The sequence below is a fragment of the Pan paniscus genome, chromosome 19 (assembly GCF_029289425.2).
Source record: "Pan paniscus chromosome 19, NHGRI_mPanPan1-v2.0_pri, whole genome shotgun sequence".
Taxonomy (NCBI): Eukaryota; Metazoa; Chordata; class Mammalia; order Primates; family Hominidae; genus Pan; species Pan paniscus.
Window position 1 is genome coordinate 73,287,698 of NC_073268.2, and position 15,958 is coordinate 73,303,655.

At 48.7% G+C, this 15,958-nt stretch overlaps 1 protein-coding gene across 8 annotated transcripts in view; it reads left to right on the forward strand.

Annotated features, from left to right (window-relative positions):
* Positions 1-7,393, forward strand: part of AKAP1 (A-kinase anchoring protein 1) — a 36,269-nt gene extending 28,876 nt beyond the window's left edge. For all 8 annotated transcript variants that reach the window (XM_055102157.2, XM_034942529.3, XM_034942531.3 and 5 more), the window contains 6 exons: positions 514-691; positions 2,164-2,314; positions 2,913-2,980; positions 4,431-4,504; positions 5,032-5,094; positions 6,287-7,393. In XM_055102157.2, the coding sequence (XP_054958132.2) occupies positions 514-691; positions 2,164-2,314; positions 2,913-2,980; positions 4,431-4,504; positions 5,032-5,094; positions 6,287-6,361 (609 nt within the window). In that variant the 3' untranslated portion in view covers positions 6,362-7,393. The remainder of the gene's footprint in view (positions 1-513; positions 692-2,163; positions 2,315-2,912; positions 2,981-4,430; positions 4,505-5,031; positions 5,095-6,286) is intronic.
* The last annotated feature ends 8,565 nt before the right edge of the window (positions 7,394-15,958 follow it).

The window sequence follows — 15,958 nt, forward strand, 5'->3', positions numbered from 1 at the left end:
TGTCAGACCATAGGCTCCTGGGGTTGTCTGCCAGTCCACAGGAGTTGGCTGAAGGGCCTGGGGGCCTGCCTACTGCTTATTTTCAGGAGTCTTGTTCTCAGCGGCCACCTCATTCCTGTGTTGCCCTCCCTGGGTCTTATAGATTCATCAACAGAAGTGGGAGGGAGGGCACTGCTGGTAGGTGGACCCTGCCCAGGCCTGTGCAAGGCCCAGCACTACCTCTGCAGTTGCTTCTTGGTTGCCCAGTGTCTGTGGGACCCTCCCTGCCTGGCCCTGAGGTGAGACTGCCCCTAATGGCTGCTCGTGGTATTGCAGGACAACAGCCACAGGTGTGTCGAACACTTTCTGTTGTTAAAGTAGTCCTTCAACCTCTGCCTTCTGGGTGCCATGTTGTCTTGAGTTGCCCTTTTCAAAGATATGCCAGCCCAGAGACTTGCCCTTGGGTCTCGGGACTTATTCAAAGATGAGATAAGAAGGATTGTTTCAGTGACCGCTCCCCCTTCCCCTCTACAGCTCATGCTGCCTGATGGCATCACCGTGGAGGTCATTGTGGTCAACCAGGTCAATGCCGGGCACCTGTTCGTGCAGCAGCACACACACCCTACCTTCCACGCGCTGCGCAGCCTCGACCAGCAGATGTACCTCTGTTACTCTCAGCCTGGAATCCCCACCTTGCCCACCCCAGTGGAAAGTAAGCAGTGCCCTGAGGGGTCGGGAAGGGGGACCCCTGCGGTTGCCTGTTCTGCCCTGGATCCTGATCAGGAGGAGGCTGTTCTGCGATCCTTCATGGAAGCAGCATCCTTCAATTCTTGCCATTGTTGTGGAGCTGGGGTGGGTTTCCTGGCAAGGCAGAGCTGGGGTTTCCACTGGCTGGCAGAGTGTTGGGTGTTGGAGTAGAGTTTTGACACAGGGATTCAGATCCCAGCTCTGCCACTAATTTTTTTTTTTATTTTTTCTTTTTTTTTCCCTCAAAGCCAGTGTCATAGTATCTGCCACCTATTTATTATCTGTTAAAGAGGGTGATACCCACTTGTTCCAGGAATTAGTGTTGAATACTGTATGTATTACATATAAAGCACTTATGCATATAATGGTTACCACAAAAAAATCCCCAAGTCCAACAAGCCTGTGCAGCGTGTTGGGTCATCTCCATTTAACAGATGAGAAAACTGGGCCTCAAGTGACTTGCCCAAGTGAGCAGGATCTGGGGTCTGAGCCCAGCCTTTGTCATTATTATCTTTGTTGTCCTTATCACAGAGGATGGAATGTCAGAACATCACCCATTCCTCACCAGGGGATGGCAGGGTCACTCAGTGCAGTAGAAAACCTTCTGAAGTGATCTCTGTAGCCTTTTGTGTGTATTTTTTCCTTTTGGAAGGATAAGGACTTAGTTTTCATTGGCTTCTCTAAAGTTGCCTTAACCCAGCAGTAAAGACTGAACTGGAGCCTGAGGGGTAACTGCCAGGGGTTCTCTCCAAGGGTCAGGACCCAGCACAGTCAGCCTCATGTCACAGGTCCTCATCCTGGCCAGTGTGGGCAGCTGTTGGGGTGCTGCTGGGAACGTTTACCTCCTGGTCTCGTCTGCCTCTGACCCACAGTGGGTTAGTGACCCCTAGATCCTGGGTGGCTGCCCAGGTGCTGTCAGCACCTTCCAGAGGCAAAGGCTAGAAGAAGGGGGTTTAGGCCCAGGAGGCCCCTTCTGGTCAAGCTCTCCAGCTGAGTTGTGGGCTGGAGCACACCCTAGGTATGAGGATGCTGAGATCTGCTGCACTTGATTTCTTCAGGGACTTTCTTTTAAATGTAAGGCTGGCCCTGGCCCCCATTCCCCGAGTGCCATATTTACTTGGTTTATTCCTATTCATCTGTGTCCCTCTTGGGTCCCAGAAGTTTTGGAGTAATGGATCTAGACTGAATGCTTCTCAGTCTGGATGGCCTCGGGGGCGGCACACTTGCTAGGCTGAACTTCTCACATCCAGGTTTTTCCCTCGGCTGGTCTTGGGCTTGGGGGAGGCTTTGCTTGGGGCCGGTTGCTGTTCCTGTCCCCTGCACTGTGGAGGTTGCAGGCCTCTGAGAGGTAACGCAGGGAGGTGGGTAGTGGCCAGGTGGCCCTTGGTGCCCTGCCCTGGCCCAGGCGTTCCACGCACTCTGCTCCCTACCCTGCAGTAACGGTCATCTGTGCTGCCCCTGGTGCGGACGGGGCCTGGTGGCGAGCCCAAGTGGTTGCCTCCTACGAGGAGACCAACGAAGTGGAGATTCGATACGTGGACTACGGCGGATATAAGAGGGTGAAAGTAGACGTGCTCCGGCAAATCAGGTGAGCGGAGATGCCTCAGACAGGCCTACGCCCTGCTTGTTCTGGGATGCGTGATCTCTGCGTGGCTGGCTCAGTTGTGCCAGGGCTTGGGTGAGGGTTAATTCTTCCCTCCTGCTGCCTACTGTGTTTTAGCAGAGTCTGATAGAAACAAACTCGATTACTCGCTTAGCCAAACTGAGCTAGAAGGCCTGTATTGTGGAAGAATCCCCAGCATCATCCTTCAAAAGTGAAGCTGGGCCAGGTGTGGTGGCCTGCTGCAAATCCCAGCGCTTTGGGAGGGTCACTTGAGTGCAGGAGTTCAAGACCAGACCGGGCAGTATAGCGAGACCTCATCTCTACAACATCAACAAAAAAGGAAAAAAGTGAAGCAGGCTCCTTTTTAGGAATTGGTCATAGGAAGTCCCTCTGAGGTCAGGCTTGCAGCAGGGTCGGCTGGCTGTGTTTGGGTGTGCCGTGAGCCGTGGCCTGCTGCAAAGTACGAACCCTCTGCTTTGCTGCATCCCAGGTTATGGGCGTCACTGTACAAAGATGAATACTGGCTTGGAGTGGAGTCAGCCTTCATGTCCACATTAAACTTGTTCCTTTCTTGCCTTCCCAGGTCTGACTTTGTCACCCTGCCGTTTCAGGGAGCAGAAGTCCTTCTGGACAGTGTGATGCCCCTGTCAGGTAACAGCTGAGGCCTTTGGCTTGGGGGATTGTTGGGGACAGTTGTTGAGAGTAGGTCTTTCTCAGAGCCTCCGTTCTCACCTGGAGGATTTATGCTAACATAAGTTGCTACCACTCAAGAGTTTCTGACTGAATAGGTCTGGGCTTAGGCCCAGGAACTTACATTGCTATCAAGTTCCCAGGTGAGACCAGTGCTGCTGATCCTTTGAGATCCACTGCTCTAGACTGTACTCAGACCTCAGGCATCAAGGGGCTTCCAACAAAGGCACTTTCCAGATTATAGTCCAGACCCAGAGTCTTAGCCCCGGTGGTTGAGGGCGTGCTGGTCACTGATACTGCTCAGCCAGGCCATACCTCCATAGGGCACAGTGGGGACACCCTATCTGGTGTCTTAGACTATGAAAGCATTGTCAGAGGGAAGAGGACTGGCAAAATCTTGGGTAAATGACTTAGCCTCAATTTTCACCCCAGAACATGGGAATGGTACCTGTCTTTGATGCTGGCTGTGAGAATTACATAAACCTAAGATCTGGTGTGTAGAGGGTGGCGAAATGGCAGCTGTTTATGGCTAGGAATTTTATATTTGTAGGTGATAGTTCATCCCATCCCACTCCCTCCCCAGGTTTGCCCCTTCTGATCTTCTTCTTGCTTGTCTTAAGCAATTTGCATGCATTAGAAATACTACAGTCTAGCTGGAGTCGGCTTAGAGGGAGCACTGGGGCAAGATCTTTGTTTTGCTTCTTTCATTGCTGTTGCCCCTCCTTCCTCTCTGCTTCTGTCCATCTAAGCGATCTGTCCAGACCCAGCTGAAACTTTCTCCTTCGTAAGATTTTCCCGGATCTTCCTTGGTAAACCCCTGTCTCTCCCATCCTTGCCACTGCTTGCCTTGGGTATGGTGTTCTATGTAACTTTTGTAATCCAGCAAAGCTGAATGCTGCCGCAGCGCCTTGCCCACTCTGAGTGGCTGGCCTTATTGGGCTGTGTGGCCAACTGCCTGGGTTTGATTCCCACCTTCACCACTTGGGAGCTGGTTGACCTTCAGGAATCCACCTTTGCCTCAGTGTTCTCTCCTGTAAAGTGGGGATAGCACTTGGTGTTACTAATTTGGTGGAAGAACACATATGCTCTGCACTGCCAGCACCCGAGTTGGTGGGGGTGGTGGTGGTGCTGCTGCTGGTGGTATTGGTGGTGGTGTTAGTGGTGAAGTTTCTGTCCATCTGTTGTCTGTGCTCCAGTGGGCAACATGCAGTAGCGGCTCTTAGTTTATCCACTGGGAGTCATATGGAGGCCTAGGCTCCGTCTCTGACCTGGGTGGATCTCCTCAGTGCAGTTCTCAAGTCCCACAGCATCTGAAGCATTCTACTTGGAATGCACCTGAAACTTGTGTACATGACAAGGGTGCCTTGCCTCAGTGAGAGCCTAAATGCCGCTTTTCCTTTTCCTCCTGAAGACGATGACCAGTTTTCACCGGAAGCAGATGCCGCCATGAGCGAGATGACAGGGAATACAGCACTGCTTGCTCAGGTGTGTGGTTGGCAGGGGTGGGGGAGGCAGGCTGGCTGGGTTCTTGGGAACTGACCTTTCAATGCCTTCTTTCCTGTGGCTTGGCCCTGGATTGACCAGCAGTATTTAAGGAAAGGTGCATGAAGTAGCTAATACTTGATATTAGTCTGTTCTCACATTGCTGTAAAGAAATACCTGGGACTGAATAATCTATAAAGGAAAGAGGTGTAATTGACTCACAATTCTGCGGGCCTGGGGAGACCTCAGGAAACTTACAATCATGGCAGAAAGGGAAGAGGCACGTCTTACATGATGGGCAGGCAAGAGGCAGTATGTGAAGGAGGAACTGTCAGATACTTATAAAACCATCAGATCTCATGAGAAGTCACTATGACGAGAACAGCATGGGCACACCGCCTCATGATCCAATCACCTCCCACCAGGTCTCTCCCTCGACACATGGGGATTATGGAGATTACAATTCAAGATGATATTTGAGTGGGGACACAAAACCTAACCATATTATTCTTTCCACCCCCCTTCTTCAGGTGACAAGTTACAGTCCAACTGGTCTTCCTCTGATTCAGCTGTGGAGTGTGGTTGGAGATGAAGTAAGTTCTGCCTTCTTTTCCTTCTGTGTTGCTGGCCCGAAGTAATGGATTGATTAGGAGCTGGTCCTGGGATTTGTGTTAATCAGAGGATATAACTGTAGACAAGCACCTCCTAGGGGACACTTTGGATGTCCTGATTGGCAGTGGTGATGCCAGTGTCCTCTAGTGGGTAGAGGCCAAGGATGCCACTAAACATCCCATAGTATTCAGGACAGCCCCCCACAGCAAATAATTATCCAACCCCAAATGTCAATAGCGCCAAGGTGGAGAAACCCTGTGTGAGACTTTCTGGGACCTTCTGTCTGTTGAGTTTTTCTGTCCTCTATCTTATGGTATGAAAGCTTAGATTTCTTCAGCATATTAAAAAGCCTGTCCTGGCCAGGTACAGTGGCTCACTCCTGTAATCCCAGCACTTTGGGAGGCCGAGACGGGCAGATCACTTGAGGTCAGGAGTTTGAGACCAGCCTGGCCAACATGGCGAAACCCCCATCTCTACTAAAAATGCAAAAATCTGCTGGGTGTGGTGATGCACACCTGTGATCCCAGCTGCTTGGGAGGCTGAGGCAGGAGAATCACTTGAACCTGGGAGACGGAGGTTGCAGTGAACCAACATTGTGCCACTGCACTCCAGCCTGGGTGACAGAGCAAGACTCTGTCTCAAAAAACAAAAACAAAAAAACCCTATCCTTATGCCACAGCAGCCAACAGAACACTTAAATAAATGTTCCTGTTGGCTAGAGCATAAGCCATGTCCCCCACCCTGTTACTTTTTTTTTTTTTTTTTTTTTTTTTTTGAGATAGTCTTGCTCTTGTTATCCAGGCTGGAGTGCAGTGGCGTGATCTTGGCTCACTGTAACCTCCGCCTCCGGGGTTCAAGCGATTCTGCTTCAGCCTCAGTAACTGGGATTACAGGTGCCTGCCACCACACCTGGCTAATTTTTGTATGTTTAATAGAGACGGAGTTTCACCATGTTGGCCAGGCTGGTCTCGAACTCCTGACCTCAGGTGATCCACCTGCCTCAGCCTCCCAAAATGCTAGGATTACAGGCATGAGCCACTGCGTCTGGCCTACACTGTTACTCTCATACATCTGTTGCCTGCAGTGGCAACCGGGGAGGGGAGAACTCATGTCGGCTAGGGAGATGGCCCCAGGATGCCATGGACAAAGCTTTAAGGGAACTTTCTTTTCTAGGTGGTGTTGATAAACCGGTCCCTGGTGGAGCGAGGCCTTGCCCAGTGGGTAGACAGCTACTACACAAGCCTTTGACCCCCATGCTGCTTCCTGAGAGTCTTTTTTTGCACTGTTGAAATTGGGCTTGGCACTCAAGTCAAAGATGAACATCGGAATAACAAACATTGTCCTCTCCAGAAAGTCCTTTCTTTCTCCATACTGTAGTCCTATTGAGAAGACATTTCGTCTCTGAGAAAAAAGGATGGAACTATGGGTTCTCTTCTCAAAGCCAAAGGATAGTGTTTAACAAGCCAGCTGGCTTATCCTGGTTCTCAGCTGTTTAAAAAAAAAAAAAAAAAAGGAATAGAAACAGTTTCAACCAGATTGTCCTATTCCCCCTGTTCCATTCCCCTCTTCTTCCTTCTATCTCCTTCCCCGGCAAAAACCAAACAAACTGGCAGACAGGCCAGGGATGTATGTTGCTTGCTTGAGAGGGTTTCTTTTACTTCAAAATCTTTCTTCAGGGAGCAAGACATGAACTGACTAATTGGTATCCACTACTTGTACAGCTTACATAAATGAATTGATGATATTTAACCAGTTTTTATAAACTTCATTTAGGTCTCTAAACACAGACTTTTTAAATTGCAACTGTAAATATGAAATGGTCATCACATCTGACCTTGGTCAGTGGGGAGGGGAACTGGTATCCTGCCAAGCCTGGTTGTAATTTGTAACCATTTTCTATTTGTGCAAACTCTGTAAATATGTGTTTAAACAAATGTAATATTTTGTACAAGATACACTGGAGAACAAAGGGAACTCAAGATTTTTCCAGCCACATGTCACCTGTAGGTAGAAGTAAGCTCTGCAGTGCAGCTTCTGCTCTTGGCCCCTCTGGCCAGGGCCCCTGTGGCTTCCTGCACACTGGACAGGTGACTGTATGGTAGAGACTGTGATCTGGGAACTTTTTGCTGTACAAATCTGTTTAAAAAAAAAAAAAAAGTAACTCATTGAATTAACTTGCAGTGGTGTGTTTGATTATTTTTTAGACTGGCTTCAGCATTGTGCAGTTTAAAAATAAGTAACTTAAGTAACTTACATAAATCTTCAATTGTATGAACTGCAGCTTTGAGTCCATTTTTTTCCAGTGGTGAAGAATTGGGGGGGGGCGGAGAGTGAAGAGGGGGGCGGTGAATGTGGCGAACTGGATCACAGGCCCCACACAACTGCCGCTGCAGGAGACCCATGGTTTTTTGAAGACAATTTGGCCAGAAATTTCTATCTGGCCTTTTCCTCTTTCTCCTTGTCCCACCAGGTGGCAGCCAAGCGTCCTCCGACTTCTTCACTGCATGTTAACTGGCCAGACTCAGTTTAAAGCACTGGCTTCCAAAACGGGTTGTGCCTTCTTTGGTTGTCATTCTTAATAGATTCGTGAAGTTATTTAATTTACTGTAGTGATAAGAATGATGTAAAAAATACATGTAAGTTATGGGATGAGATACTGCCTCAATTTAATAGCCCCTGCTCTTAAAGAAGGCTGGCCACTGCAGCCCAGGCCTACCCCAGTGCCCTGCCCCTGCCCCCTACGTTTGAGGCCTCTGGCTGCAGGGCTGTTGAGCTTGAGCTCTAGTTTTTAGAGAGCTGACGTAGCCTGAGGGTCATTCTGATTGGAGATATCCTCCCACCGCACACCCACTCCTGGGAGCTCCTCCCAGTTCCAACCCAGCTGGCTTGTTCTTTCCGTCTCTCTGTCCTGGCCAAGCCTGAGCTGTGGCCATTGTCAGGTGCCCATCTTCCCCTCCATCCAGGTTCTCGCCTGTGTGGTTAACAGCCTCTGTTTCCCTCATCTGTAAGATGAGATAACCTCATAAGGCAATTTAATCATGGAAATGCCCTCTGCTTCTACAGTGCTTGGTCCCAGGGAGCTCCCCTGCAGTTCCTTAGCCACTATTGGCTTTAAGTCCTGGCAGGAATTGGGTGTGACTTTGGCCAAGTCACCATACACCCAGGTCTAAGTTTTTCCTCTATAATCCAGCGTTGCTGGAGCATGAAAAGGTCTACGGAAGCCTTCCGACTAACTTAGGGAATGCTCACAGAGCCTGGTGTGCAGATTTAGCTTTTATCTCCAGGGAAACATTGAGGGGTTTCAAACATTAAAACATGCTTCTGGTGCAGGGAGAAGGGTGGGTGAGGTGGAGGTGTAGACATGAGAAAAAAGGGATTCCCCTGGGATGGAGCCTGGGACAGACAAGATGTGATGAAGTCAGGATCCTCAGATAAAGCCTCCTGGGCTTTGATGAGCGGGATGGGCTGCTACCCGGGACTCCCACGCCTTAGAGTCCTACCCTGCAAGGGTGCCTCCATTAAACTCGGTTTGGAATGCTGGAGGAAGAGCAAGTTGGAGGCTGGTGAAGGACTTGTACTCCTCGAATAAATGCTTCTCAGATTGTTATGGGCCTTTGATTAATTTCCAGAGTTCTGAAAAACTTGACTTTTAACCATTTTGCCAGAAATCTCATTGTTCTTAAGGAGGAGCAGATTTATGAAGGTCCTCGCCCCATCCCTCCGCAAGTCAGCTGCCTGGGCAAGTGCATTTGAGACGCCCTCTTTTAATTACCTGTGGGGCATCCAGGGGATGTCTTGGTGTGAATTGGAAACTCACGGGAGAAGCCAGTGCTGGCAAGAGATCTGGTAATCTACCCAGGGTGTAGGGGAGAGGGGTGGAATGCTGGATGCAGGAGGCTAGAGCTTCCACCCTGTTCTCACTGTAGGCATTGGTGTCAGTACTGCCCCTCTGGTCTCTGGGGCATCACCATGGCGGCTGGGTTTTAGGGTTACTGCTATACCTTGTACAACTTCAGGTATGCCACTTGTAGACATCAACATCTGTCAGACGATAACTAATGTCAGTTCTAAGATAAAATGAGAGTTGTAGCTAGAGTTAGGGAGTGCTTACTGTGTCAGGTGCTGTCTCTTTTACAGGTAACACTGAGTCCTTGACACAACCCAGGGAGGCAGGGAGTCCGTAGATGAGCAGACCCAAGAGGTAGAAGATGTTGATTTTGGAAAGTGGTTCGTAGATAGAGCAGAGCTGAAACTAAAAACCAGGCTGCTACCCCAGGCCAGGTGCTCTTCACCACCACCCCTAAAGCAGCGTGGATTCATCTTGCCCCAGTCCACATCCCCAAATAAATGCCACAGTGATTAAATGATCAGTCCATGGAAAAGCTTTGGAACTTAGAGTGGGAAAGATACCATGACAAGAGAGATCAATGATTTTGCTTTTATGGAAAATTTAAATCTTAAGTAACATAAAGCCAAGAGACACTTGCAGCAGCTAGGGCCAAAGAGTGGACGTTTTGAATCTGTGATAACGTAAAACAAGGAAAACTGGCCAGGCACGGTGGATCGCGCCTGTAATCCCCGCATTTCAGGAGGCTGAGTTGGGTGGATCACTTGAGGCCAGGAGTTCGAGACCAGCCAGGCCAACATAGCAAAAACCCCATCTCTACAAGAAAAATGACATGGTGGCACGCACCTGTAATCCCAGCTACTTGGGAAGCTGAGACAGGAGAGTCGCTGGAACCTAGAAGGCGGAGGTTGCAGTGAGCTGAGATCACACCACTGGACTCCAGCCTGGGTGACCAGAGCCAGACTGTCTCAAAAAAACAAAGAAAAAACCCAAAACAAATCTCTAAGTTTCCATTGGGAAATATCATAAAGGATATGGATGGAAAATCTGGGTCTGTTCCTAGACCAGCAGTGTCCAATAGAAATATGTGAGCCACATCTGTAATTTAAAACTTTCTAGGAGCCACAATTAAAAAGTGCAAAGAAACAGATGAAATTAATTTTCATAATACTTTAAGTCATATCATTTCAGCATGTAATGGATATGAAACATATTAATGAGTTGTTTTACAGTATTTTTCCTACTAAGTCCAGTGTGCATTTTACACTTCAGCATATCTCTGTTCAGGCCGGCCATATTTCAAGGGCTTGATAGCCACGTGTGGCTTGTGGCTACCACGTTGGACAGTGTAGGCCTGGACTATTCCATTGATCACTATCACACTGATACTGACAGCCTTATTTATGTTCTTCCTTATTCAAAAAGTTGTATGTCCTTTTGCACATTTATTTTTCCAGATGAACTTTAGAATCATTTTGCAGGGAAGGGGGCCATACTAAATATTCTATTGGTATTTGAAAATAATGCACGCTATTGAGTTGGTATAAAGTTTTATATAATCTATGAAGTTGGGTGTGTAAAATATTTGAATTTATTGTTTTCCTTTCTCGCCCTCTCCTTCCCTGGTTTTTTTTTTTTTTTAAATTCAGGGTCTCGATCTGCTGCCCAGACTGGAGTGCAGTAGTGCAGTCAGCTCATTGCAGCCTCGAACTCCCTGACTCAAGCAATCCTCCCTCCTCAGCCTCCTGAGCAGCTGGGAGCACAGGCGCATGCCACCACACCGAACTAATTTGTTTTTTCATTGTTTTTGTAGAGATGAGGTCTTGCCATGTTGCCCAGGCTGGTCTTGATCTCCTGGCCTCAAGCGATCTCCGCTACCTCAGCCCCCAAAGTGCTGGGATTACAGACACAAGACACTGCACCCAGCCCTGAAATTGTTGTCAGAGCATGTATGAGACCTTGTACATCAACATTTTTTTTTGTAGTTTGGCTGGGCATCTCTGGTAGACTGGATGTCTTGCCAAAAATTCTGTCTTCCTCACGGTAGGATCGTACATCCTACTGTGTTTTGTTGGACTCAGGCATGGACTCATCCTGGTCAGTGGAAGATGGGTAAAGGTGGCACAAGTCACCAAGGCAGATGCCTTGAGCCAGTATGTGGTTCGCTTGTCTTCTCCCTCTGCACCAGCATTGGCTACATGCCAGGTAGATACCCATCCACCCACCTGGGTCCCAGTGTGAAGATAACATGGAACAGGGCTGCAGCCAGCTCTCAATGGGTGTGTGGTTTGTGAAACATCTCACATGAGCCTCTGAGGTTCGGGGCTTGTGTGTTCCCCATGGCCTGTCATTCTAGGGTCCCACACCTTTCCTCCAAGGGCTCAGAGCTCTGGCCATAAAAGCTGCCAGGGTACCATGTTCTTATGCCTGACTGGGGACAAGCTCCTCGCCCTCTCTTCTCATAACCCCATCTGTAAACAGTGGGGGTGAATTAGGTGAGTGCTGACATCCTTGCCAGGTTTGACTTTTGACTGATCTGTGAATAGGAGCCTTCCTGAAGATTCCTCTTAATGAGGCTGACTTGTATTTTTACAAAGCAAATCATCTAAGAGAGATCTTGGCTGTTTCTTGTTAGAAATAGGCCCAACTGACATCTGGTGGGGACAGACAGTATTTGAGAAGCCCTGATGCTCTGGGCAAGGAAGGCGGATACCTCCTACCTGGAGCTGGGATGGATTTCTTGTCTTTCACCAGCCTCCCTGGCTTGGTGACAGGCAGGAGCTCTGACTGCTCCCACTGATTTCTTTCTCTCCATTGAGCACCTGCTGTATGCCAAGCATCCTGCTGGGGGCTTCAAAGATGAAACAAACATTGAGCCTTTAGGGAGCGTCTCTGTTTTGGGAGTGGGGTTTGATGATCTCGGTGCAGATGGTGCTTTCCTGAGTGGGTGCCTTCTCCCACTTTGTAATGGGATCCTGGCAATTGCTGGTGAGGTAGGAAGGAAACTGAGGCTTCAAATCAGCAGAGCCAGACTTGAACCGGGTCTTCTGCACTCCAGACTCTGTCTTTGCTTGCATGTGATGCCTCTGCTTCTCTTTATGATGGCCCGAGCACCAAAGGGACATGTTGACAAGAAGGATGAATGAGGCGACAGGTGGGAGGGCTCCTCTCCAGAGCTGGCCTCGTCCAGGCTTTGAAGGAAGAGGAGGCCGAACAGAGTGGCATGGCAGGTGAGGGAGAAGCTGCATGGCCAGGGTCATTGCCATGATGGGAGGCACTTCCTGCTGAGATTGGGGCTGGTCCTGTGATCTGGCTCATGGACACTTGGAAAAGGAGATGGTAAAAGAGCAGGGGCTGGGCACGATGGCTCACACTTACAATCCCAGCACTTTGGGAGGTCGGGGTGGAAGGATCACTTGAGCCCAGGAGTTGGAGACCAGCCTGGGCAACATAGTGAAACCCCATCTCTACTAAAAATACAAAAATTAGCCAGGTGTGGTGGTGCATGCCTGTAGTCCCAGCTACTTGGGAGACTGAGGCAAGAGGTGGAGGCTATAGTTGAGCCATGATTGCACCACTGCACTCCAGCCTGGACAATAAAGTGAGACCCTGTCTCTAAAAAATAAAAATAAAGTGAGAGGATGACATGATCACAGGAAGCTGTCTGTGAAAACATCACTTATAGAAGTCCTGTCTTTTTCATCTTTTAATAGGTAATAAACACATAATACATGATTCCAAAGATACTTAAGGATAACCAGAAAAAAGGAAATCCTCCTGTTTCCCCCAGACACCCACATTTTCTCTCTGGAGGACACTATATCTAGTTTCTTGTGTTTCTTACCAGAGGTTCAATCCCTGCACACCTAGCACACATAGATGATAGCATAACATAAACAGGGTCACACACTAGGCCGGGGTTTGTCAATAAAGTTTTATTGGAACAGGCATGACCATTTGTTTATGTATTGCCTGTGGCTGTGTTTGTGCTACAGCCACAGAGGTGAGTACCTACAATAGACTGGATGCCCTGCAAAGCCAAAAATATCTAGTCTTTCACAGAAAGTTTGCTGGCCCCTGCTGGAAACACTCGTGTGCAATTCCTAACCCCCACCACCCTCCATTTAATCAAACTTAAATGCAGCTTTGATATTTATTTGCCTCTTTTCCAACCATGAGTTTTTTTGGTCTGTTTTTTTTTTGAGACAGAGTCTCGCTCTGTCGCCCAGGCTGGAGTGCAGTGGCACCATCCCGGCTCACTGCAACCTCCACCTCCCGGGTTCACGCAATTCTCCTGCCTCAGCCTTGTGAGTAGCTGGGATTACAGGTGTGCACCACCATACCCAGCTAATTTTTGTATTTTTAGTAGAGATGGGGTTTCACTATGTTGCCCAGGCTGGTCTCGAACTCCTGAGCTCAAGCAGTCCACCCACCTCTGCCTCCCAAAGTGCTGGGATTAGAGGCGTGAGCCACAGCGCCGGGCCAACCATGAGTTCTTTAGATTTTGAAAATTGCAGAATCTCAGCTTCCTTGTGATGATAGTAGGCAGCTCTGTGCCTTGTAGACCTCCTTCCTGGTACCTGCCTTGTTCCTGGTAGAGTGATCAGGCACAGAACCCTCCACCCCCAGAGGGTGGGCAGTCTTCTCAGGATAGACTGGGAAGACCCTCTTTAGACAGCAGTGTGGTCCAGGAACCTGCAGCGCTGGCAGCTCCTGGGAGCAGAATCTCAGGCTCCACCCTCCTGAATCCTCATTTTTGTGACTCCCAGGCTATTCATACATTCATCAAAGTTTGAACACTTGATGAGCCCAGGGCATGGATGCTCAACCCTGGCTGCATATTGGAATCATTCTGAAAACTACTGATGCCTTCGCAGGACATGCTTAAGTTATGGCTAAAAAAACAAACAACAATAACAACAAAAAAAGTTTAAATGACTTGATGCCAGAGACCTGTTTTCAAAGACACGGATTTAATTGGTCTGGGCTACACCCTGGGCACTGGGAGAGATTTAGAAAAAGTATTACCTTTGGAGTGTAACGTGTACACCAAAGCACACCAAGTGCACACATCTTGAGTGTAGATCATGATGCATTTTCACAAACTTGTGCATCTGGGTAACCATCACCAGAGGAAGTTAAAGGAACATTTCTAGGATCCCAGGAGTTGACCTCATGCCCTTGTTTAATCAATACCTTGTCCCCTAGGGAACTGTAATTTTACCACTGTAAGATTAATTTTCCGCCGGGCGCGGTGGCTCACGCCTGTAATCCCAGCACTTTGGGAGGCCGAGGAGGGTGGATCACGAGGTCAGGAGATCGAGACCATCCTGGCTAACACGGTGAAACCCCGTCTCTACTAAAAATACAAAAAATTAGCCGGGCGTGGTGGTGGGCGCCTGTAGTCCCAGCTACTCGGGAGGCTGAGGCAGGAGAATGGCATGAACCCAGGAGGCGGAGCTTGCAGTGAGCGGAGATCGCGCCACCGCCACCGCACTCCAGCCTGGATGACAGAGCGAGACTCCGTCTCAAAAATAAATAAATAAATAAATAAAATATTAATTTTCCTACTCTGGAACTTCGTATTAATGGGATGATGCAGTCTGCACTCTTGCATCTTAGTGTTTGCACTCACCGTTTTGCCTGAGATGGCACGTACCTCAGCTCTCTTGTGTGCATCCCACTGTATGAATATACTATAATTTATTTACCCATTCTTTGATGTTCATTGAGGTTTCTGGTTTTAGGCTGTAATGCATAAAGCTCCTATCCTTCATTTTTGTATTTTTAGTGGATGCATGTATTCATTTCTCTTGGGCACACACCTGTGAGGGTCACACACCACAGAGTAGGAACATGTTTAGCTCCAGTAATTATTTGTGTCTTGGGATTTTTGTTTGTTTGTTTTTTTGAGACAGGATCTCTCTCTGTTGCCCAGGCTGGAGTGCAGTAGCACAATTTTGGCTCACTGCAACCTCTGCCTCCTGGGCCCAAGGGATCCTCCTACCTCAGTCTCCCAAGTAGCTGAAACTACAGGCTCGTGTCACCATGCCTGGCTAATTTTCGTATTTATTGTAGAGATGGGGTTTCACCATGTTGCCCAGACTGGTCTAGGACTCCTGGACTCAAGCAATCCTCCTGCCTCAACCCCCTAAAGTGCTGGGATTATAAGCAGGAGCCACCTCGCCCATCTATGTATTTGGATTGTTAAAGCTCACCAGGTGATTCTGATTTGCTGCTGGAATCAAGAATCCCTGTTCCCAGCTGGGCACAGTGGCTCAAGCCTGTAATCCCAGCACTTTGGGAGGCTTAGGTGGGCAGATCACCTGAGGTCAGGAGTTCAAGACCACCCTGGCCAACATGGTAAAACCCCGTCTCTACTAAAAGTACAAAAATTAGCCAGGCATGGTGGCAGGTACTGATAATCCCAGCTACTTGAGAGGCTGAGGCAGGAGAATAGCTTGAACTCGGAGGGTGGAGGTTGCGGTGAGCTGAGATCACACCACTTCACTCCAGCCTGGGTGAAAGAGTGAAACTCCACCTCAAAAAAAAAAAAAAAAAATCCTTGCTCTAGAGAGATGGCTGTCAACTCATGCTGCCAAGTGCTGCTCTGAGGGCAGTGGTTGAACTCTTCCAGCAGCCATTCTGTGAGTTTCCTCAGTAGCCTTCCAATAAATCCCTAATCCATTTCTGTTGCTTGCCACCAATGAGCCCTATCCAACCAGACACACGGTTCCAGTACAACTCCCACCCGGCCCTCCGGTTCAGTGTTTACATCTCTTCCTATCATCACTGTTGATTGGATTTCAGTCTCAACCTCCTGTGTCCCCTGCCAGAGCCCTCAATATCTGCTGCCGCCTAGCTCAGACTCTTGACAGAGTCTTTCTTCTGTGTTCTCCGGGTCATTTTGAATACGGCCATCTGAATATATGAACATGGTAGTGGGAGTCGGAGATTCACAACACCCTCTGTATCTTGAGACTACTAACATAGGGTTG